The following is a 24,998-nucleotide window of genomic DNA, read 5'->3' as shown; positions in this document are numbered from 1 at the left end:
CTTTTTATAAGCATCAGCTACTTCGCGGCGGTAGGAGGGGCAGTGACAGGAAAAGCAGGGAACCCCCCTCTCCCCAGATAAAGGAAGACCTCTGTGGCAGGGTCTGTGTTTTGCGGGTCTAACGGGTCCTCTGTCTGCGGCGGTCCCCGCCCCCTCCAGCCCCGCCTCCTCGCCCTAGGCCGCTGCAGCCGAGGTTCAAGTTCGGCACCCGGACGCGCGCTCGCTGCTCCGAAGCTTCCCGCGCCTGTCAAGGGCCCCCGCTCGAAGGCTAGGAGGGCTCAGAGGTCATTAGGGTGCGGGGGTCACTCGGCCACGCGTTGTGCTACCACGTGGCAGAAAAGTTTCCAACTCTGCCGTGGGGCCTCCCAGTGCCCCCCAGCGGAGCATAGGCCCGCGCTTTGACACCCGCTCCGTTTTCTGTCGCCTGCAGTCGCACCCCATCTCGGGGAACCCCCACCCCCCTCCACCCCGGTATCCTTCTCTGAATCCCCTCCTTCCCTCGCTGCGAAGGTCGCCCCAGGAAAATACCCTGGGCGGGGGTCTCTGGAGAAGGCGGCCGGGGCGCCTCCAGCTGGCCTGGGGTAGGGGGTCCAAGGACAAGTGTCCCGAGGAGGGCGCTGAGCTGGGCGCGCGGAGTAGACAGGCGACAGCGGCCCGCACTTGACCCCGGTGCGACTGGCGGGAACATTCCGCGGCTCCCACACTCCCGCGCGCCAACTCTGGCGGGTCGCAGCTGACCGCACGCGGGCTGCACCCTCCACGCCCCCACCCGCCCTAGCTCCCCATTCCTGGCTCCCCTCCGCCCCCAGTGCGCAGGCCCGGCCGCCCCAGCGCGCATGCCCTGGGCTCGCGAGCGTGGCCAGCCCCCAGCCTTTTGCTTTCTACACACTCTACAACTGGAGAGGGCGGGGTGGAGGGAGCCCGGCCGGCCACGTGATCCAGCCGGCCGGGGCCGCGGGGGCGGGAGCGCGCGCCGAGCGAGGCGCGGGGAGGGCGGTGCGCGTGCGCGCGGCGCGCGCGGGCGGGCGCGGGGCTGGGCTGAGGCGGGCGGCGGCGGCGGTGGGCCGGCCGCGGAGGGGGAGGAGCGGGAGCTGAGCGAAGCAGGCGGGCGGAGGATGGGGCCGTGCCCGGGCTCCCGCTGCAGCCGCCGGGGGACACGCCGTGCACCCTCCGGCTCGGGGCTCTCGCGGCGGCGGCGGTGGCAGCGTTAGCGGCGGCGGTGAGAGCGGCGTTCCCAGCGCTTCCTGGCCGTGCTTCTCCCTCAGGCTGGGCGAAGAGAAGAGGCGGCGGCGGCGGCACACCGGTGTCTCTCCCGCTGGAGATTTCTTTCTGCTTTCCTCGTCGACTGACTCGCCCCCTCCCTTTTTTGAGGAAGGGTGACCTCTTCTCTGGGACTGGAAAAAATATTTTTTTGAGGGGGGGGGTGGGTGGCAGCCTCAGGGGCTGCTTCTTCTCTTCTTTCATCTCCTCCTCCTCCCCCCTCCAAGCCCGAAAAGCAAACCCCACAACTGCTCCAGCATCCTCCTTCCCTTCCTCCACCTCCCTTCTCCACCTCTTCCAGTTTCGCCCTCTCCCCTCCTAATTATTTCATTATTATGCTTCCCTCTCTGGGGGGTCTCGTCCCTCTCAGGTCGCTTGGAAGCCTTGGCCTCCCCTGGATGCATTTCTTAAAAATTTTGGAGCCAGGGAGTGAGTTTTCTCTGAGGCGTGTGTGAGAGGCGTAGGGGGTGTTTTCCTTCGCGAGGGGCGGGTGAAGTTCATTGCCCCCACTTTCCCGCGACCTTTTCGGGCCCGATTTGGAGTCGAGGGGGGGCAGGCGTTTTCGGGGGGCGGGGGGCGCGGCGGAGAATGGCCGCGGGGAGGGCTCCCCGGAGCCTCCTAGTCTCTTGATCAAAGCATTCCGCTATTCTGATTTATTGCCTGCTTGGTGAGTTTTTTTTTTTTTCCTCCCCTCTAAAGGAGACCTGTGTGTTCAGCCATTACTTTGCTCGGCGCTGCTCACAGGAATCTCCGACCCTCGGTGCTGTGGGCAGCCTCGCACTTGGGCTCCTCGCCTCTCGCCCTCGCTCCCGTCCCTCCTCCCTCTCTCCGCCCCTTCCCCCTTTTCTTTCTCCGCTCTTTCTTCCCCTCTCTCCCTTCTTTCGGCCGCCGTCTCCCCCGCGCCCTCCTCGGGGCGGAGGGAAGCCGAGAAGGGGGAGGGAGGGATTGGTGTCAATTTTTTTGTGCGGCCGCGGCCGGAGCCTGTGGCGGGCAGGCGGCGAGCGGGGAGACCCCGGCGAAGCAGAGCCATGGATGGCCCGACGCGGGGCCATGGACTCCGCAAAAAGCGGCGGTCGCGGTCTCAGCGAGACCGTGAGAGGCGCTCCCGGGGCGGACTGGGGGCCGGCGCGGCCGGCGGCGGCGGGGCCGGCCGGACCCGGGCGCCCTCGTTCGCCTCGTCGTCGGGCTCCGACAAGGAAGACAATGGGAAGCCCCCGTCCTCCGCCCCGTCCCGGCCCAGACCCCCGCGGAGGAAGCGGAGAGAGTCCACCTCAGCCGAAGAGGACATCATTGATGGATTTGCCATGACCAGCTTTGTCACTTTTGAAGCGCTGGAGGTAAGGGGGACCCCCCTCCCCCCGGTTTCCCTTTATAGGCACGACACCCCCCTCCGCCGGCTGCGCCCGGCTCTGCTGCCTCCCCCGCCGCGCTCCGGTCGGTCTGGCTGGCTGTCTGTCTAGGCTGAGGTCTTATTGTTGCGGGGGGGTGGGGAGCTGGGGGCGCGGGCAGATAGGCAGCAGGAGGGAATCGACAAGCCGTGCCTGGTCTCCAGGTTTCCTCGTTCTCTCTCTCGCCTTCCCCCTGCGCCCCCTCCCTGCACCCCCTCCACAGCAGATGGGCTGAAAGAAAGGGGTTCAGGCATCACAACAATGCGCCCCCCTCCACGGAGAGCTCTGCCCCTACTCCTTCCTCCTCTCCCTCCCCAATCATGGCTTCTTGGCTGGTGGAAGTCTCTGCTGGGTTTGGGGCGCCTGTGGACGGTTCTCTGTGTGCTTTCTACAGAGCCATATGTCCCTGTGTGTGTGTTTGTATAGACCTTTCCTGGGTGTCCTCGGGACCAGAGACTGATGGGGTTTTGTGGTTCTTTGCCCCCCTTCCCCTGCCCCCTTTTTTTCTTTTCATTTCTTTTTTCTTTCTTTCCTTTTTTTTTTTTTTTCTTTTTTTTTTTGGTGAAGCTGGGGAAGGGGGCGTTTTCTCCTGGTTGGGAGAAAGGAGGGAGGAGGGGAGGGAAGAGAGAAAAGGATGGAATATCTTTCTGTATTCCGTACAGGGCTCTATTACAGAAAGGGTTAATTGTAATATTATCTGTACACATACATATGCACATGTGTGTGTACATGAGCAATTCGGTTAAAGGACAGAAAAATGTACAATAGAGAGGACTGGTGGGAGGAAAGAATAAAATCCTAGCGGGTATCTGAAGGGCTTGTCACCCAATTGTCCCTCTCCTTTTCCTTTTTTTTTGAGTTTTCTTTTTTTTATCTTTCTGATTGGCTTTGTGTGTGTGTATATCTCTGTGTGTCTTTCTTTATTCTTTGGGCACCTGCAGCATTGATTTCCAAATGCACATTTTTCTGCCAGCTAAAGGGCTCCTTGGGGGTGGTGATGAGGGGAAGATAGGAGGAGATTGTCCAGGGGTCAGAGGGAAACTCTCTTTACCTGGATGGATCTGATTTGGTGCTGGCATGGGTCACTGGCCTGTATAAAGGTAACCCCCTTTTTTCTCCTCCACCCCCAACACGCCACACATACAGAGCGCTTTGAGACTCTGCAGAGTTGGTCCGGCTTTCTTAAGAACAAAACCAAGATAGGAGTTGGTTTCTAGCCTTTTCTGCACCTGATGTGATGGTTTGAGGTTCCTGAAAGAAACTTTTCCTTTTCCCTTTGGTTTTTGCTGTTATTATGGTATTGTTTGCAATGCTCAAATGTAAGCTTTGTTAATGACAGCTTAAGTCTCACATGCGGTAACTGTACAGGTTTAGAGGTTTAGATGGCTGGTTCTGTGTGTGTGTTTGGGTGTCAAGTTTAAATATTTTTAAAAAGGAAGCCTTCCTGTTAGGGTTGTTCTTTTCTGTTTAAACTGATTTTTGGTTGGGCTGCTGGTGGTGATGGTGGTGATGGTGGTGGATGGTGGCTAGTGGCTGGGGAGGAAGGGAGGGTGGTGGTATTGGTGGCTATAGATTCTGATGTTAGTGATTGAATCAGTTGTCCTTGGGTTCTAGAACTGGTGGTTTATTGGCTAAAATGGATCTTACGGAGTTCTTTTGAGTGTTGAGGCTCACCACTTGTTAGGATAATTCTAACTGTGGCTTCAACTTTGCCAAGGTGGGAGGGTACTGTACAGTGTGACCTCTTTCTCTCTTTCTTTTGCTTTAAAATAGGAATTGAAATGTCAATACGTGTCCTAGTACATGAATTAGAAAACGCTGCCTAGGATTTGGTTGCTATCAATGGATGGTTTAGGACAGTATTTGTAAGAGCTGCTTATAAGTGGTTTTGCTTCCTGCATGGTTATCCTGCTCTGCTGTGTGGCCCTTCTCAGTAAGCAAGAGGGGCCTCCAGATTCCCATGAACATTTTTGAAGACCAAGTAAAGATAAATATAATTTATGCAGTTGTTTTTGATTGTTCTACTTTTAATAAATATTTGACTGGGCTTGTGATATATATGTCTATCCATCTGGCTTTTGTGAGAAAATGTGCCCATTCTAGTTTCTTTTGGGTGTAAAAACTTTTTTAATTTTTAAAGGCCAAGTTTGAAATGTACCATTAATACCATTCCTTTCCTTGCTGTGATTATTTTTCTGCTACTTTTCTAGATTCAAAACCCAGGTTACTTTGGTTACCTGAATATTACACTACCTTCATATCTGAATATCATTTGAATATCTTTGTGTGGGTATAAAGGTCTAACTTTTTAAAAAGTTTCTTTAAAACTTTATAGAAAATTTAAACATATACAGAAGTACAGAGAACAGTATAGCAGTCCCCAATGTACTGATACACCACCACCAGGTTCAACAATTGCCAACTCATATCTCATCTTTATGCCATCTACTCATTCTCTCCTCCTAGATGTGATGTGAGAAATTGGTATGTATTTTTTAAGTGGTAATGACTCAAAAAAACACAAAAAACCCACCCAAACCGATAGTACCATTATCACACCTAGGTTAATTAACAACAGTTCCCTAATATCATCAAATATCCTGTCAGTGTTCACATTTAGGCATCCTAATTTTTGTAGGAAAGCTGTAAATACACTTCTGAGGGTAAAAACACACAGTGGGGAATAAAAATCATCATGTATGTCTGGTTCTCTGGGAAAAGGTAGAACTGTTTGCTGCTTATCACGTTTGTGTCCATGCTGGATGGTCAGACATATGTGTGTGGCGATCATTAAAATAAAACCTCTGGTGTCCCACTGTACTCAGTTTGGAAGATTTACTGAACTATCACTAAGAAATGTGAGAGCTTATTAGGAAACAGGCAGCTAAACTATGAACTTGGGCAGAAATGTATGTTACAGGAGTGCCTGTAAATGTTAAGAATTATTAGAGATTCTAAGAGTTATCCTAAATACATACTGTGTTTTTGTGTGTAGAAATGAAATCAGTTGTCACCACGTGTCTTCAAGGTTGCTGCTAGTATGATACTGTGATTAGAAACTAGAAATATTGGCTTGCACAGCTTGGCTTTTAAGCTTATGTGGGTTCAGAGCAGTAGCTAGCTAACTGTCGAGTGTATACTTTGGGTGTTAATGGACTCCTATGGTTTTGTCTAGAGTAGCTCATTTTGACTTCCCTTTTAAGAAGAGGCTCCTAACTCATAATGAAATGTCCTGATAAAATTGTTCCAGACTAACTGTGGTTTTACTTACAGTACTGGAGGAAAAATAAGAAACTTGTCTAATGAGAATCTACATTTTTATGTTGATTTATTTTTCACTACTGTTGGTTCTTATTTAAAATGAAAGCTTTGGATGGGGTTTGAGAAGTCCCACACTTTATATGCAGTGAAACTGGCAGAGGTAGTTTCGTATTCTGCAGGGACACTTGTCTTGAGTAATTGTGCCCTGAAGTTCAAGTATGTGATTGTGAAGAGCCTCATGATAGAAGATAAGAGGGTAAGTGAGGAGGCAAAAGTTGAACATGGTGTTCTTTTCAGTATGCATTTGAGAAGCAGAATTACCATTTGGTATGGTATTGTTTATTTGAATATTCTTTGAATACAAGTGATTATCCCCAGATATCAAGCCTCATTAAAAAGTGGTTTCCAGCAAACAAAGTATAAATGGGAATGTTGAGGTTCTAGTAACTGTCAGCATACCCAGATGTGCCAGATAATATTACCTTTCTGTCGTCATTTGCATTTCTTTCTGTGTAGTCTTGATTAGGAAGCTATGTGAGCACTATGACTGAAAATTTGCAAATTCATTATTTTCCCCCTCACTCGGCTGCTGTGTACTGGGTTCTTAGGGCAGCCGCCTTTTGTACAACTGACCAAGGGAAGCAAAGATGAAATTGTGGGATTAGCAGGTAGGAGGCTAGTTGGAGCTTTGCAGGCTGGTGAAAATGAAGGAAGACTCATTTCTGGTGGGTGGAGAATCAAACTAAGACTTTCATGTGGTCTTCATTTCCTATGTGTTTCAGGGCTTACCCGCACATTGGTAGCGTAAATAGGCTGTACAGAATTTGATGTGCTTGTAACGTGCCGGGTTTGTAGGCTATAATAATTTACTATGGTCAAATCTCACTTATTCCGTTGTTTAAAAAACATTAATCGTTTTCCTTGTATCAGTCAGCAAATATTCATGGAGTGTTTGATATGTGCAAGATACTAGAAAGAGTACAGACACCTAAAATATATATAGTGTCTTGAAGGAGTATGCAGTTTAGTTGAAAAATTAAGTCCAGCACCTATAAAATGATTTTGGAACAGGCACTTGAATGTCTAATACCAACTAAGTGCAATAGGCTTTCAGAGAAGGGATAGTGAGATAGGCTGAAGTGTTTGAGAAGGCTTCCTGGAGAATATGGGGCCTGGAAGGTTGAAGTGATTTGGATAGACACGGAGGGAGTGTGGGGGGGTGGGCATTCTAAAAAGAGGGAATGGTGAAGAAGGCACAGAAACAAGATGGGTGATTAGGTTTTTTTTTTTTTTTTTGGGTGATTAGGTTTTGCGGGCAAGGAAGTGCTGGTAGAAATGAGAACAAAATTGTGTAAGAAAGAGTGCTTGTTCGGGAGTCGGGAGACCAGTGGAGACCCACACTCCAGGCTTGGCTGTCCTAACTAGTTGAGTGACCTTGGGAAGGCACTCTTTAAAAGCCTCATTTTCTTTTTCCACAAGTTGAGAGGTTTAGAGTAGTTTTAGAGCAAAGGTACCCAAGCTGGAATGGAACGTAGTTCTGTGGACGTTCATAGGTTGTGTTCCAGACCAAAAAAATGTGATCTACTCTCAGATAGTTTTGGAACTTGATGGGCTAGACAAAATTAAATGGGTGACTTGTTCTGCCCAGGTTAGAAGTCTTTTGTAATGTGTATATGAGTTTTGAATATTAGAGAAGGAGAAGTGATGCGCCTTATTTCCTAATTTATATGACCACAGGGCACTTTTTCATTCTTGGCATTATAATTCATAATCTATAATCCAGTATGGGAAATGCTGGAAAAGATTTCAATGGTCCCTTCCAGATCTTGGCACTTGATAGTCTCTGAGTCTAGGGTGAGTGGGCTGATGATAGACAACTTGGAAAACCAGGCACAGAAGTTTGGAGTCAGAGTAGAGGCTGCTGCTTAAGTAGGAGTGGCAAGGGGAGTGTGAGATGTAAATAATGATGATTAGTCCACTTTTCCTTCTGCTCCCTTTTCCTGCCTGGTGTCAGCCCTTCATTGATTGTTAACAACCCCACACATGAGGTGAATATCGGTGAGTGATCTCATTAATAGTTCTTTCATTGTGATAGCAGCCCAATTCTGATGCTACCAAGCTGCCTTCCAGCCAGAGTGAGTTTTATCCTATCTTGGTTCCTTCTGGTTTCCTGTACTGCTGATTTTTTAGCAAGCTGGCAAAGAAGGCTGGATGAGAAAGGAGGTTGACACTGATGTTAAAATAAAGGTTTCAAATTATCTGCCTTTTGCTCGCTTATGTATGATGTGTTCATTCAAGAAAGGTCAGAACCGTTCATCTGCTGTTACACAGCAAGTGAAAACTATGGAGCTATGTTTTTGTTACATTTTTCGCTTTCTATCTTGGGAAGTTTGGGATGGGACTGTGGAGTAAATGGGTCAGTTCCAGCATTTCACTTCAGACAATTTGCATAGCTTTAGGATCTGAGAAGTTCCTAAGTGGTGAGAAAGTCTACAGAAAAAAAAAAGGACTGTGAATGTGCTTGGTTATGAATTCAAGTATATTACTTTGCTTACTGAATTTAAGTATTTCACTGAACAAGGCAGAGCATCACTCCAGGAGTACTTATGGGAGATGAGGTCGAAGATGGTGGTGTGGTGATTGCACATGCCTTGTGTTAGTAGTTGAGATGAACTACTTTAGATCTTTTTTGGAAGTAGGCAGGGTATACATGATTCAGTAAATTTAAAAACTGAATCACAAAGTTAGTGATTACCCTTTCATCCTTTTTGAGAGTGTTTTCCTCTAGCTTTCACCATTGAAAAAGGGTTAAAAAAGACAGGGCAGGGCTTCCCTGGTGGCGCATTGGTTGAGAGTCCACCTGCCAATGCAGGGGACGCGGGTTCGTGCCCCGGTCCGGGAAGATCCCACATGCCGCGGAGTGGCTGGGCCAGTGAGCCATGGCCGCTGAGCTTGCGCATCCGGAGCCTGTGCTCCGCAACAGGAGAGGCCACAACAGTGAGAGGCCCGTGTACCACAAAAAAAAAAAAAAAAAAAAAAAAGACAGGGCATTCAACATGATTCCAGGAGATTCAAGGAGCATTGAGGGTGTTAAAGAGATTCTAACTATACAACAGTTCTATATGCTGTCAAAAATAAATGGTGATTTGAGAGAATGTGAGAATGTGAGGATTAGAAATAAGGTCCCCAAGCCAAGAAAAATAAGAGTTGAGGGCAGCTGTTAAAAAATAATTTAGGTTCCACTTGCTAAATTTGGAAGCCTTTGGACATAAGGTCCAAAGGCTTAGACATAAGGCATATGTCCAAAGGCTTTGGACATAAGGTCAATTGCACTTTTTGATGGAGGGAGTGTGTGTGTGTGTGCTCGCACGCAGAGGGTGGATGGTGGGTTAGTTTTTACATTTTATTTTACCCCTATGCTGTAATATACTAATATATTAAGTGTAGCCTAACTTTGTAAAAGTGCCTCCTACTATTTCTTTCTTTTTCTCAAGAAGCAACACTTTTTTCAGGGTTAGGATTAAACCCAATATTTTGTTGATATAGGAAAAAGACCTTGGTAATGGGATAGCAGCTGTTCATTTGAGAAAGTTCTGGAAAAAAATCAGATTAAAAAACTCTCAAATAATTGAAGTTTGGAAGAGCAGGAAGGGAATTAATTTGGCGAAACCTAAGACAGGAGAGGATCAAAACCAGTTTAGGGACATTTAGCTGGGTCAGAACAGTTTTTCTTATATAATGTGTACCTGTTCAATGAATAGATGAATGCAGAATTTTTTTATTTTCTAGAAGTGGGGCATAGAATTTAAGGCTGGTGAGACCCTAAATTTGCATTTCTTCTTCCAGATCTGAACTGTGTTCTTACTTCATTTCTTCTAACAAGCCTGCAGGGTAGGGGGTATGCAGTCAGTACCTATCTTGTAAGGTCACAAAGAATAGATCCTTTTTATGCTGTTAGTGACTGAGGAGGGGAGGGGTAGATTTAACTTAGTCTGGCTTCCTTTGCTTGCTTAGGAAGAGACTAGGCAAGTACAGCCTTCTTTGTGTCATTCCTTTTCAGTCTCTGATTCCATCTTTTGCAAGGGGACTTGTAGCCTGAAATCATTTATATTGCTGCTGTCTTTCTAGGTTTTTATTTCACATACTAGTGCATGTGTCAGTCTCATCCTAGGATCCAGTAGACTCCCCACCACCCACTGCCCGCCTACCTCCTTCTCTCCCTCCCAACTTCCTTCCCCCTTTCCTCTTCTCTTCCTTTACTGAGATAGAGTTATCAAAATCACGAATTTTGAAAGGCAATGGACTTAGGAAGTTCTGAATGAAATGTAGAGCTTTAAATTACAAACCTTCATTATTTGAACATTGACAGTCTGTTTGAGGGACTCTAAAGGTAGCCCCATGAGGATAAATTGCTTGCCTCAGTTTTCTGGGCTGTATCAGCTCATCATTTCTGATTTCTCATTCATTTGTGAGCTGTGGTTAGAGTTTACCTGAATAAATACCACAAATGACCAAGTACATACAAATATTTTGTCGTTTTGGCTTGCCACTCTACCATGTAGTGCCATATCTCTGGGCCCTGGAAAACCCAAGTGCGTGGAGATATGGCATTTGGACATAAGTAAAATGGAGTCACAAGAGGAGGAGGGAAAGCCGACAGTTTGTAAGTAAAGGAAAATGGCTAATGCAGGTTGGGATTCGTTTTTGACAGAAAGCCTTCAAATTGCAGGTACTGTGTGGTTGTTATTAACTGAAGCATTTTGAAATGACCTGGGTTAGATACAGAACCACAGCCTGTGAAGACAAAATGCGACTCTTGGTTATATGGGTGAAATGTGATACCTTTAGACTGAATCTGGGACAGGATTTAAGTCAATGCCAGGGTCAAGTTGTGATGATTCCTGAGGGATGTCAGGGATGTTGTTTTCCTTGTCTCCACACCTACCTTCCTGTGTAGTACAACCCACCAACTTCATTTTACATTTCTGCAAAGTTTCTCATGGCAGTGATATTTTAGAGCTTGAAAAGAGGAATTAAGAGAGTCTAGTATTGCAGTGATTTCTCGATAGTTATAGTGAAGTAGACTTTTTTTTTTTTTTTGGTTGTTTGCTAGGGTCTCTGTTCAGTTATGCTTACTGGCTAAAGGTTGCTGGCTAAAGGTGATTTAGTGAATAGTTTTCCATAGTTAGAAACTAAGTAAGAAAAAAAAAACAACCCTAAGGAAATAAAGATGTAGATGGAACAGTAGTTGAACATTAGAACATCACTTGTTTTCCAGCCACATACTAGAAATTCCAATGTTCCACCCATTCTCTCTGTACATGTTCAGTTGGGAAAAATAATGAAGGTCCTGGATTGTGCTGTTCTAAGAAATGATCATATATAGTTCAAGTGAAATTATACTTTCACTGGGGCAAAAGGGGAAGCAAGCATTTGGTTTTGTGCGTTGCTACATATTACAAAGTTTGCTCCTTTTCTCATTTGTTAGGCTGATGAGTTTGATTATTTGTGAAAATTACAGTTTTGAGATTAATGTGCATAGCTACATCTTCAGGGGATGTTATCCTAAAGTTAGGACCTCAGCTTTTTCAGAGCAGTCTTTTGATCCATTTCAGTTCAGCTATTGTTGGTTGATGTGCTTTCTAAGCCAGAGCAGCATTAGAGGCACAGTTGTTGTCTTGAGAAATGCTGTAGTTCTACCTCTCATTTTGCAAATGAAAACACAGCCTAGAGGGGTTAATTGTCCTGCTTAAGATCACACTGGGAGTTAGAGGCTCTCAGTATTATCCAGTGAAACTAGGAGACTGCTTTTCCTCAGTACTTGGATTTCTAAGGATTGAGAACATTGGAAGGTAAAAAAAAAAAATAATAATAACTGCAAATGAAGATGATCAACCATGATTGTAAAGATTCCCATTTTCTCCAAGAAATGTTCTGATTATTACCCAGTATCTTTCCCCCAGTGTACAATTGGCCTTTCTCTGCAGGTCCATTAGGCTTTTTTAACACCCCCCTCCCCTCCATAGTGAGGATGTAAAAGAAAAAATAAATATTAGGGTGATGATATGAGGGTTTCTTATCCTTGAATAACCGATGGAAAGATAAAATAATTATTTGAATGTAAGATGATCTTAATGTGGCCCACTTAAAATTTTAACGTAATTTTTTGGGTAGAATATTTTTCTTCAGCCTGGCAATTCAGAGAGACTCAGAGCAACTTACTAAAGTTGGTAGCAGAACATTTGAAACAAGTGAACTTTGGAATCTGGTTGAGTTGAAGGCTCAACCAAACTTTTCTTCTGAAGAAGAAAGACTCAAAATATTAAATCCACATGATGTGTTGGCTAAGGCATCTCGCCTGTTTATTGCTGAACCAGAAAATTTATAACAACTGTTTGTCATGTGTATATATTTATAGCCATTCATACAATGAAAAGAAGTTTTCATGAGATTGTAATAACATATCAAGATGGATGTAATTAAAACAGAAGCAGATTGACACCCTGAATTAAATGCAAACCATAAACCAGGATACCTGAGCATTGGTACCTTACATATTTGCTGCAGGGGGCAGTCAGTCAAATATGCAAATAAAAAAGACATTGATGAATTTCCCTGGGTGTGTATGTTGTGGTTGCAGAGAACCCAACTATTTTATTAATCTTTTATCAAGCATTGTTTAGATTGCAGCAACAATGGAATGTATTAATTTGGCAGACCAAATAGCTTAGGACCAGAAAGTAGGAAATAATAAGGGGAACACATGATTGATATACTGTACTATAAATAACACATGCAACTGACAGAGGGGCTGAGTAATCTTTAGATCTGTGCTTAATGTCACTGATGGAGTTGTTAAACCAGGATGTTTGAGTTGAACTTCAGTCAGAGAGGCTGCCTCCCATTTAAAATGCAGGTCTATCTCTACTTATACCCTGGACTGATGTGTTGACAAAATTGGTGTAAATCGAATTTTTGTAAATTGGGTGAACACACCAGGGGAATCTTACTGTGAAAAAATGTGATTAAAAAAGAAAATCAGGGCTTCCCTGGTGGCGCAGTGGTTGAGAGTCCGCCTGCCGATGCAGGGGACGCGGGTTCGTGCCCCGGTCCGGGAAGATCCCACATGCCGCGGAGCAGCTGGGCTCGTGAGCCGTGGCCGCTGCGCCTGCGCGTCCGGAGCCTGTGCTCCGCGGCGGGAGAGGCGGCGGCAGTGAGAGGCCCGCATACCGCAAAAAAAAAAAAAAAAAAAAAAAAAGAAAATCAAGTATGGTACTCCTCCTGTCTGCATAGAAGCTTGGATTTTGTTACAGTCAGTCTCTTTATTTATTTTTGGCTGTGTTGGGTCTTTGTTTCTATGCGAGGGCTTTCGCTAGTTGCGGCGAGCAGGGCCCACTCTTCATCGCGGTGCGCGGGCCTCTCACTGTCGCGGCCTCTCGTTGCGGGGCGCAGGCTCCAGACAGACGTGCAGGCTCAGTAGTTGTGGCTCACGGGCCCAGTTGCCCTGCGGCATGTGGGATCTTCCCGGACCAGGGCTCGAACCCGTGTCCCCTGCATTGACAGGCGGATTCTTAACCACTGCGCCACCAGGGAAGCCCCTGTCTACGGTGAGTCTCTTTAGATGGGCATTGCTTTTCCTGAGACATTTTTCTGCATGTGTTCCCCGTGCTCCTGGAAGAAAGTGACTGTGAGGTTTGCATTTTCTGTACAGGTTTCATACCTCACTTGGTCGGAGCTTCCAGGAATAATTGGTGGTGATTTGAATAAGCCCACATCGTTCAGATTTCAGAGGTTGGTTTTCAAGTGTGTGCTAAGGAGGGCTTGCAGCTATGAATATGGAGTATGATTTCCATATCTGTTCCATTGGGAAGTCCAGGCATGTCATAACCACTTCAGAGCCATGATTGTATGGAGACACCCTAGCTATAATTTTTCTATATGACAGTTCACTTTTAAAATTGTAAAGATGCCAAATGCAGGACTGTATTGTTATTAGGGAAGTCTGTGACATCTGTTATATCTTGTTAACCAGGGGAGGAAAATGCCTTAATCAAAACATCTAATTATGCCCTCTCAACTGATGAAAGATCTTTTGCTAAATTTTTGGAATTGGCCTTAATGGAAGAAGCTGGCCTCTACAGGAACTGTGAAGTAAATGTACTCTTTTTATTTGAAAAATACTTATCGCTAACCATGGTGACATAAGGGTATTTTAATTTTATCAAATTGCTCTTGTGCTGTGTGTTGAAGTAGATATTTTCAGAAGTTGTCTAAGCCAGCGTGAAGTTTTTGCTTTTGTCCTCCCTCTCATCCTCATAGCATGTGAGGCCCCAGAGGCAGTTTGTACTTGCAGATGTGAGCCTAGGAAGATATTTGGTGGCTAACAGCCACCTGGAGAGGGAGCAAATGATAATTACAGGTGAGAAGCTGGGGGATAATTCAGCCTGTGTGCTGGGAGGTGTGATTTCATACCTGAGTGTTAAAACCTTCCCTGTAAGACAGTTGTGTTGTTTTAAAATTAGTTTTATTAGTCTAACATAGAAGTGGCCCAGATTGTTCCAGGTCATCTTCAGTTGAAGGAATATAACTGTTTTTAAGCACTGAATATATAGTGTGATTCCAGAAATATTTCCTGTGTTTAAAAGTAGTTTCATGTAATACCTGAAAGTACCAAAAACTGTGTTTAATTCAGCATATCTACAACACTTCTCGCTTCCTTGATCACTTTATAAAAATTGTTAAATTTTTTGGCAATGTATTTTGGATCATGCATACTTTAAACTTGTCCAGTAGAGCCATCCTTTATCTGTATTTCAACCCAGAACTAATTTTATCTGCAGCAATTTTGTTTCCAGAATCACAGATAACAATAGTAATAGTAGTAGTAGTAGTAATAATAATAAACTTACTGATGATGCTGACCTCAGAGCAATGCTTTATTTCTTAAGTTTCAGAGTATTTCGTCTTTTTGAAATGATTTTCCCATGGATTGAGATCTTGGGGAAAGCCTAAGGGAGTTTTTTAAGTGTTGACCGTGACACAGTGTACTCCGTGTTTTATTTGGGATCTGGTGGGAAGTTCAAGTGCTGCTAATTTTTTCTTGTTCTGTTATATGCTCCGTCATGGTTTGTTGTGTGTAACTTGGGAATAGGACTGGAACCTTGGAAAAGAGGGAGCCAGAGTTATCTTCCTATATTTCTAATGTATTGTTTCATTTCCGTCTATTCTCTAACTTTAGACTCTGTAGTCTCCCTACATATATCCTTCTTTTGAGGTATCTGAGGCTCTCAGAATTGTTGCTTCCTTTACTCAGTAATCCATGTGTAGTAGGTACTCAGTCAGTGCTTATTTAGGGTTGATCTATTTCCACAAAAATTCTATGAAAAGAAACTTTAGGAAAGGGAGCTACTACTTACTTAGTAGTTACTCTGTGCCAGGCAGTGTGCTTGGAATTTTGCATTCATCGTCTCATTAGAGCTATTCTGTGGAAAAAATGAATGATATCCCTGTTTTATAGTCGAAGACACTGAGGCTCAGAGAAGTTAAGTCAACTTGCAGAAGGTCAGTATGAGAGGCAGGAAATGCAGCGGTTTCTGCCTGACCTGAAAGCGCGAGCTCCTCATCCCTTTCCGCTCGTCTTTATTTTTTATTTATTTTTTTTTTTGCGGTACGCGGGCCTCTTACTGCTGTGGTCTCTCCAGACGCACAGGCTCAGCAGCCATGGCTCACGGGCCCAGCCGCTCCGCGGCATGTGGGATCTTCCTGGACCGGGGCACGAACCCATGTCCCCTGCATTAGCAGGCAGACTCTCAATCACTGCGCCACCAGGGAAGCCCCGCTCTTCTTTTAATACAGATTCATTTTGTGACAGAGTCCCAAATGGGTCTCTGGTAAGCTACATTTGTTTGTTCTTTGTTGCTGCTGAAAATTGTCTTGGTTACAAGGGATTTTCTAGGTATAATAATAGGATTTAGGGAGGGGAGAGTACCTCACCATCTTTCGGAAAGTTCTTTATTTTGTTTTTAAAATCTGGAGTTTACCATAGGTGGCTGCCACTCATACAGTACATCGGTAGCATGTTTCTTGTTGGTTTGATTTTTTTTTTCTCCCTCTTTTTCTTTCTCTCTGTCCCTTTCACTGTTTTTCCCTGTATTAAAATCTGAACTTTTTCCTGGTCACACAGATCGGGTAGATTTTAAGCCTTTGTCAAAGGCAAGTGCTCAGGCTGGTAATATTGAAGGTAACTGTGTACTGAATCCTTTCACATACTTAATGTTGCTGATTTCTTACAACAGCCCCTAGAACAGAAGTGTAGAATTGGAGAAGGGACTGGCACCCCCTCAACAGGGCATTGTGGGTATATAAGCTTATTTTCTACTATAAATTCCTAAGTATTTTGCTTGATTTTAACCTATTCTAAGAAGTAGCACTTCTCTTGGCAATCTATTCCACAATAAAACAGACCTTACTGGTAGGTTTTTGGTTTTGTTTTTTAACTAATAGGTACTGCATTCTTTCTGGTGAAAGAATGTACTAAGATATCTTTATCTTGAAGGTACCAATGACAAATAGTACATTATTTCCTCTGTCATTGTTTCATTATTCTAAGCACATTTGCAAATTGTTCTCTCCCATACCCCACTCCACCCTGTAGAGGTTTGTTTATGCTACAAAAGAGTATGTGGTCTCTTCTCTCAAAAGAGAATGTTACTGTTAGATTTGCTTCTTATGGAAATCTCAACTGTGATTAGAGTACCGTACATTCTTCTTTTTTTTTAATATAAACTTATTTATTTATTTATTGACTGCGTTGGGTCTTCGTTGCTGTGCGCAGGCTTTTTCTAGTTGCAGCGAGCAGGGTCTACTCTTCGCTGTGGTGAGCAGGCTTCTCATTGCAGTGGCTTTTCTCTTGTTGTGGAGCATGGGCTCTAGGTGCGTGGGTTTCAGTATTTGTGGCACATGGGCTTCAGTAGTTGGACACATGGGCTTAGTTGCTCCACGGCAGGTGGGATCTTCCCAGACCAGGGCTCGCACCCATGTCCCCTGCATTGGCAGGAGGATTCTTAACCACTGTGCCACCAGGGAAGTCCCAAGTACCGTACATTCTTGAGAAGCCCCCTCTTCATCTCCTCTGGGCCAAATTGGGCCTCCACACAGTTCTTCTTCTAAGACTTGGGGATTCAGACCTGGCTGATGACCATCCCTTAAGGAGTGGTATAACACACACACGCACATGTGCAGTACCCTCCCTGGGTCTGACATTTCAAAAGATTTCTGGGTGAAAATGTGAAGATAGTCAAAGTAAATACTTCTGTGAAAAGTCTCTTTTTGGAGAGAGGAGACAGTTTCTTCTCAGAACCATTATGCTCTGAGACCTGCAGTCTTGCCCCTCTCTCTCCAGTTACAGTTGAGCACTGTTATTCTTTTGCACATCCAAAATGGAAATACAGCAGATTTCAGTTTTTAGCAGTTTATGATTGCAGGGGAGACCCAAGTCAAAGCATGTCCTTTGAAATTTAACTATAACTATAAAACTCTAGTGTCGTAGGCACCATACCTTTAAGTTCAGAGTTTTAAAAGCAATCCCTTATACCTGAATTTTATATATTTGTACAATATGAGTTCTGTATCACTCTCGGGCCTGTCCCAGATTGTGAACACTAGGTAGGATCTGTGTATTTTAAACTTTTCCTTGTGTTGTTGCTTGCCTCTCGGGTGGTTTATAATACCCCTGTTGTGATGTTTTCTATTAGGTTGGGTACAGATGGGTGTCAATTTCACTTCAGGGCAGTGGGTGCCCTCTGTTTACTGTTTTCAGACGAACATTACCTTAGCATTGTGTTGTAGATTTCTACATTAGCTGCCCATATTTCATCTGTACTCTTTATTTCATTTAGTATGGTGTCCCTGGGATTAAGGACAGAGAAATATGTATGCTCAGGCTGATTCTGAAATTACATTGTTGAAATAAAGCCCATATGGCCATTGTAAAATGGTTAGTACTACATATAATTGCCTTCCCAGTGATGTGCTTTGTCATTACTTCCATCTTCCAAGAAGCACTCCTGTAGCATGCTGACAGCAATGGCGTCATTAGAAAACATATGGACATGCAAAGGCATTAAATTGTCTTTAGCTTAAGGATTAGATTACAGTGTTAGAGGATGGGTCACCACGCTTTCAGTCGATAACTCTTGCTTAGTTCAGCACTGCTAGGCTGGATGATAGAGATTTGCAAAGGTCCTATTTACTTGTTAGCTGAGTATATTTCATATCTTTCCTGCAATTTTGAGGAAGTCTTTGAGCTGTGTATAAGATCTTATCACAGTACTGTAGTCAGCTGGCTTTTCTGGGGTTTTGCTCACAACTGTTCATGCCTTGTGCAGAGTTCTTTTCTAGGACATGATACTCCCTCAACCTGTGTTTTCCTGAATGTAAGGCTAAAGCTGGCTAAGGCAGGAGGTCATTTAGATGTAAAAAGAGACTATGTAGTGGAGTCAGGAAGTCACCAGGTGGTTGCCATGTGGCCCAAATTTACATCCTCCATTGTATAACATCTGTCTCCACGTGGGTCCACCACCCTTCTTCCTTACCCCCTTAGAAGCGCTGAGATTTTTGCAGCCTAGAGGCTTAGCAGTATGTCCCAGAGGCTCAGAGACGATGTAACAGGGCATGGAAAGAGATCCCAACCTGCCCCCTGCCCCCCATAGTAGGACATGCCTACTATTTGGTTGTAGATATTTCAGGGATACAGCAGTTCTGGAACATGGTATGGTTTGAATTTTTAGGGTACTTTATGCAGCTGCCAGTGAATGATAAGTGAAATCACAGAATGGAAAGTCATTTATCAAATTTAATGTTTCTCTTCGGAGTCTCACAGAAATAACATGGACTTGAAGACTTTCTGAGTAGTAAGTGACTTTGGAGATCATTTGGGCAGTGGTTTTTAGGGCACCTCAGGGGACACTTCAGTCAGTGGAGGGGAGGCCCTGACCTCATTCATTCAACCAGAGCTCCACCTTTACCTGTTTTCTGTATGTAAGAGTAAGATTCTCTTTGGGAAGAAAAAGTTATCTGAATTCGTCTGTTCTTTCATTCAAGAAATATTTATCAATTGCTTCTGTGAGCCAGGCAGGCACTGTTGTAGGCACGGGGGATGCTGTAGTGAATAAGAGAAATAGATATCTGCTGTAACGGGGTTTATATTCTAGCAGGGGTGGATGACCTGCTGTAAATCATAAACAGGTACATAATGTGTTAAGTAGTAACAGGGTTTTTAAAAGCAGGTTAAAGATATGATGGTGAGAATCTGGTATGTGTGTGCAGATGTGCAGTTTTATAGAGTTGGTTTTAGATGAGGCCTCTTCGAGGAGGTGATATTTGAGCAGAAGCCTGAAGGAAGTGAGGGAGCAAGCAATGTGGATAGCCAGGGGCAGAGCATTCAACCAGAGCAAAGAGCAAGGGTGAAGCCTTGGAGGAAAGAGTGGCTTGGTGTGTGAGTAACTGTAGGAGGTGATGGTGGCTAGAAAAGAGTGAGTGAGGAGGAGAGGGGCCGAGATGGGGGAGGCGCCTGTAGGAACTTTGACTTTTAAACCCAAGTGACTTGAGAAGTTTAAAAACAGTGAGAACGACTGTGTAAAGCCCTCATTTCCCAACCGATAAAGTCTTTGAACTTCCCCAAGATCACTTAGCTGGTATTAAAACAAGACCCGATCTAAAACTCACTTTATATGCCTTTATGGGAGCCTCCCATTGTACCTCACCGCCACCACTCCAGGCCTTAGGAGCTATGGGGCATCTTCTTTTGGAGACCAGAGTATTTGTGTCTCCTCTCCTGTTTATATGGATATGGTTCTCCCAAAAGACATGCTTCAAGAATATACAGAATTCCAATGCTTAATCACCACAAATTGGAAACGAGCTCTGTTCTTCAGTGCCAGAAGTCACCACCATTTGGGTGATTATTTTAATAACAGCAACAACAGTGATAATGATGGCTAACATTTATCGAGGGCTAACTGCATGTGATCATCATTTTACCCAGAGCATTCTCACATTTAACCCTCACAACAGCCCTGTGGAGTAGGTAACATTATTATCCTCACTTTAGAGATGACGAAACTGAGGTTCAGAGAAGTTAAATAACTTCCCCAGATTGTAGAGCCAGAATTTGAGCCCAGACTGTGTGATTTTAGGGCCTGCACTGCCTCTTTCATGAGGAGGAGGGTGGGTGGGCTTGTCACTGGATAAACATTCACTGGCATATGCTCTCCCCACCCCATTTTAAAAAGATGGTTCTAGAGCTGAGCCCTAGGAGTAATACTGTCTTGTTGCAACCCGCTTTGGTGTTTGATTATATAAAGGATTTCACAGCCAGTCTGGCTTAGTCCTGGCAACTCTGCTGATCTTAGGTGGATTGTTGGTTAAGCAGATACCTTTTGGTCTTTCTGAACTGAATTTGACTGGGACATTTTTCAAGAACTGTACTGTGAAGTATGTTACAGAATTCAGACCAGTGTTTTCAAGTCAGCAGACCCAATTGCATTGGTCTTGATTGTTTTTCTCCCCAGTGGAGTAGAAGCCCCAGACACTGTCAGTTCCAGTACTCCCTAGAATGTACTTTTTAGTACTTGGGCTTTTTGAGGAGCTTTTTATGATGAGCTTGCTTTAAAATGTATTTGTGTAAAAAATGCATGTATATGTATATATAGGACTGTGAAATATTTTATAACTATCGAATAGTATAGAGCATAACATGACCAACACCCATGGACCCACCACCAGCTTTAACAGAGCTTAGCACTTTCTTAAAATTGGGCTAATTTTAGTGTGTATTGTCTGAGGAGGAAGCGAGTCAACTGTAAGCCTGAGAGCAGGGGATTCTCAAATCTAGCTGCACATTAGAATCCCCTGGGAAATTAAAAAAAAAAGTCCCCATACCCATGGGAGGGTGGAGGGAGCCCCCACCCCATCATCAGAAGTTTTAAAAGCTCCCCAGGGGATTGTGTTGTGCAGTCAGGGTAGAGACCTTCTGTTTGAAGGAGGGTGTGTCAGTTTTTCTTCACTGGGTTTTCTCAGATGCTCAGTACCAAGCCATGTGTTTAATGAACTGTACTCCTAGCCTTTTTTTTTTTTTTTCTTTTTTTTCCATTTTCTCTGTCGAGCTTTTTAATGTGGTTTTGCTTTCCAAGATTTTGAAGGGTAATGTCCTGGGATGCTCCTCTCCTGATGCTGTCTTCCTCCCATCCATAACTGAGAAAAGCTGGGGATACATTTACATATTGATTACAAAGCCTTTTAGAGACTAGGAAGGAGGCATTAGAAAGGGGACTGAGAAATTCAAAGGTGCTTCTGTTGAAAGTGTTTGGGATTAGCTGAAAGTTGTTATAAAATTAACATAGAAGTCATTGGAGACAGCTGATTTCATGTGGAAAACCATGCAACTTTACAGGAAAGCTCTGAGCTGTTGGGTGGCACTTGAGGGCTTTTTTGGCCTGAGACACAGCTTTACCTGTACCTGTAAGATGTGTGTGACCACCAGAGTGGCCAGTTCTCTGTGGGTACATCTGAGACTGTGACACCTTTCACAAGTACTGTCAATCTTGATTATTTGGGGCCTGATTTTCTCCTGTGGGTCTTAGTTCCCTGGGGTACCCACACCCCGTCTGCCCACTTATCCATTTAATAAACGGTTACAGAGTTTCTTCTCTATGCCAGGCACTGTTCTAGGCACTGGGGGAGGGTGTAAACAGAACCCCTAGCTTCAAGGAATGACATTCTGGGTGTTACATTCTGGTGTCATATTGTTTGGTGTGTCTAACAGAGAAAAAGGTGTGGTGGGGCTGTAATCCTCCCCTAGAAAAGCACTAGGGGAGCCATTAGACAAAACGTTTTTGCCTCATTTTGCTTAAATTAAGTTTTTTGGTTCTGAGGATTTTGATTATAGATGCTTTCATGAATGTATTTCTTCAAGGGAGGTTAAGCATCGGGACATTAAAGTTTGCAGGGACTTTCGGAATCAGTTGGATTTTATCTTACTAGTTACCAGCTTAATATGGTGGGGACGAAATAGATGTACAGCTTAAGCTTCAAGCTTAGAGAAGATGCTGGAGAAATAATGATACTCAGTTCTCTTTCTACTTCAAGTAGAATCCCCTAATCCACCTACATGCTCATAAATTTGAGGGAAAGGAAAGCAGAAATGGAAAGTTTATTTCTAGGGCTGTATACTGGGCCAGGCTATCAGGTTACTTTGACTGGGAAGACAATCAGAAGTGAAGCTTAAATCTGTCACAGTTTTCACAGCAGTCAGGGAATTGGGCACTGATGAGGACCACTGGATCCCCAAATAGGGGGGAACGCATTAGAGATTGTTTGGAGTCAGTTAATAAAATAGATTGTGAGAAGGAAATGTCAAGTCTGAGTGAAAAACGTACTGAAAAAGAAATCTTACAGCTTTTGGGTTATGTGGAGGAAGAAAACAGTGGTTGATATGATTTTCTTGCTGGGTCATCATCTTCATCAGATACAGTTGTTGACTAAAGAGGGAAAAACTAAATTCCATCATATAAAGAAGTATTTATATCTGTGAGCTCTTTAAAGAGAATCATCTAAAAATAATAAAAAAGCAAGTATATGTTGTTTTCATCAGCTTTTGGATTTCTAAAGTAGACTTTGACTTCAGTGTGTGAAGCCGGTGGGTGGGAAATGAGATTTTTTTGTTACTGTTGTTCAGAGGATGAAACACTTTCTCTTTCTAGCTTAGGCTTTACTGGTGGGTTTAGACATCTGTGGGTCCTCGGGGACTGTGTGTGCAGGTGAATAGAGATTCCAGTACTTGTGTACCTGCCCAAATCGACAGGTTTGGGTCAGGGACTTCTGAGGGTTCATGGAAGTGAACCAGAGTTTTGCACCAAAACTCATGTAGAGATACAAGATGTTTTGTTTCCCCTTTTATTAGAAAGGACATGAAGGTACTTAATAGTTTTTCAACTTTAACTCCACCATTAGCTCAGTATTGATGTATTCGACAATTATAATGAGAACTAGCATTTACTGAGTGCTTGCTATGTGTCAGGTATTCTGATTTCTTATTTCGTGTAATCCTCACACAGTGGTCCCTTGAGGTAGGTGCTGCTGTGATCTCTATTTTGTAGGAGAGGAAACAGCTACAGAGTTTACACCTAAGATCACATAACATGTAAGTGGTCAGCCTCATACATTCTGGCCTCAGAGCCTGACTTGAACCATTGCACCACAGAACTTAAATCAGTGCTTCTTAAGAGTTTGATTCTGATCTTGTTTTAATGGGGCTTTCTACCCTTCCTTAATCCCTCCTTACTTCTGTACATGTTTTCAGAGGTGATAATATACTCCTTAGGCTGTCACCTTATTACAGATGAGAAAACAGATCTAGAAAATTATGTTTTGTAACCACTCAGTAGGACCTACTGAGTTAGTGGTAGGACAGCGATGTGGAACCCAAGTTTCCTAATATATAGGTCACTGCTTTTCCCACTGCACTGTATTGGTTCCATTAACATTTTTTTTAAACTGAACTAAATAAAAATTTATAAATTTAATTTGTGTCATTCCTGTGGAAGAACTAAATTAAAATAGCTAAGGACTGCGTGATTTTACCCTAGGGAGGAGGGTGGTAAGCATTTTAGAAACTAAAGTTTGCCTGTGGGGTTATCTGACCTACTCCTGAGGACATCTTTCTAGTCTTTGGTAGGTTTACTTAGAAGTGGAAAGTATTTAGAGTATAAGAGCGATCCTCAGACTTGGGTTTTGCATGATTTGAAGATTCCTGGAAGGGCAAGTGTTTTTTCTTTAGATTTAAATTGGTTGTGTGTTCCACTGGAGGTTAAAGTTAAAAAGACATGAATGGGGGGGTGGGGAAGGGCTTAAATGCAAGCCTTCCTTAGCTACATTTCCCTGTCTGGCAAGTAAGACTTTAAAAGAGGGTGGAAAGAACCACCTTGATTCTTGGTGTTTGGCTTTTTGTTTTTGTTTGTTTTTTCTTTTGGTCCTGTGATTCCTTTTGTTGTAACCTCTTTCCTTGGCTAATGCTTTGTTTAAAAACAAGTGCTCTGGTATTCTAAAACAAATTATCCAGCAGGCTCCCTGATTGTGCTCTCAGATAAAAGATCCCAGGGTAGTGCTCTTTCTGTCTTTGAATTGCAGTTGCCTGTGCATACCCAAAAGCAAAATTCAGTTTACTGCAGAGCTTCCAAGCCAGATTAATGTGGTTATCTAAAAGTAGAGAATATAAATTTGAAAGGGGAAATGTGGATTGTGCTTAACCCTTCAAAGGCCTCTAATGGGAACCTGCTGTAATGGGTAGTAGAGTTTTGTCTGGGGTGAGAGACTGCGGGCTCCAGTTTTTCTTTGAGTTTTTTGCTAAATGACTTTGGTTGTGTCATTAACGTCTGGAAATCTTAAACTCTCAACAACACATTAATGACAGAATAGGGGGCAGGCTCCCAGACTGTGCTGTGGAAAAAGCACATGTTCAGATTTTGCCAGTGACCCCGAATCCCACGTGGCCACAGACTAGTAATTTGATTTCACAGTTTCTTTTCTTAAATTTGCAGGATGAGGTTCCTAGTAGGAGTAATTTAGTGATGATAACATATCAGCTTCCTTTTAGGGGAAAAATTGTAATTGTGAGAAAAAATATTCATGAAAGCCTTTGCCAAGTATTTTTTGTATTTGGTAAGAGCACCCTTTCAGTTATCAAAGCTTCTGCAAAACTTTCCCAAATAATTACACTTGGTCACCCATGTTGGTTTAGAGAATCTGGATTGGATGGTTTCAGATGGTTGCAACTCACAAATTATTGCGTTGTGTGGTGGTTTCCAAACCCAGTTGCACATCTGTACCCCCAGAGGAGCTTGTTAAACATACAGATTCCTGGGCCCTATCCCTGAGCTCCTAAAAGTTAATCCCTGCCCTGTAGCTCTGGTACATTTGTATTTTCACAGGCTTCCCAGGAGTTCCTTTACAACAAACTCTGGTACAGAAATTTTGGAATCACTATTATAGAAAATATTCTTGAGTCATTTCTAGGGGTGGCAGTAATGGTGG

At 44.0% G+C, this 24,998-nt stretch overlaps 2 protein-coding genes across 2 annotated transcripts in view; one reads left to right on the top strand and one right to left on the bottom strand.

The window, feature by feature from the left end:
* Nucleotides 1-774: 774 nt before the first annotated feature.
* Nucleotides 775-1,464, bottom strand: LOC116740496 (atherin-like). Its single transcript, XM_032606137.1, has one exon. It carries the CDS (start codon nucleotides 1,462-1,464, stop codon nucleotides 775-777), a length of 690 nt encoding a protein of 229 aa, XP_032462028.1.
* Nucleotides 1,465-1,868: 404 nt separating this feature from the next.
* The window catches only part of AUTS2 (activator of transcription and developmental regulator AUTS2), a 1,126,353-nt gene continuing 1,103,223 nt past the window's right edge, over nucleotides 1,869-24,998 (top strand). The window contains exon 1 of the mRNA XM_032604458.1: nucleotides 1,869-2,597. Within this exon, the coding sequence (XP_032460349.1) occupies nucleotides 2,289-2,597 (309 nt within the window). The 5' untranslated portion in view covers nucleotides 1,869-2,288. The remainder of the gene's footprint in view (nucleotides 2,598-24,998) is intronic.

This window comes from Phocoena sinus, chromosome 15 (assembly GCF_008692025.1).
Source record: "Phocoena sinus isolate mPhoSin1 chromosome 15, mPhoSin1.pri, whole genome shotgun sequence".
In the NCBI taxonomy this organism is placed as follows: domain Eukaryota; kingdom Metazoa; phylum Chordata; class Mammalia; order Artiodactyla; family Phocoenidae; genus Phocoena; species Phocoena sinus.
The sequence above is the reverse complement of the archived record's forward strand: the minus strand, read 5'-3'. Positions and strand labels throughout refer to the sequence as shown.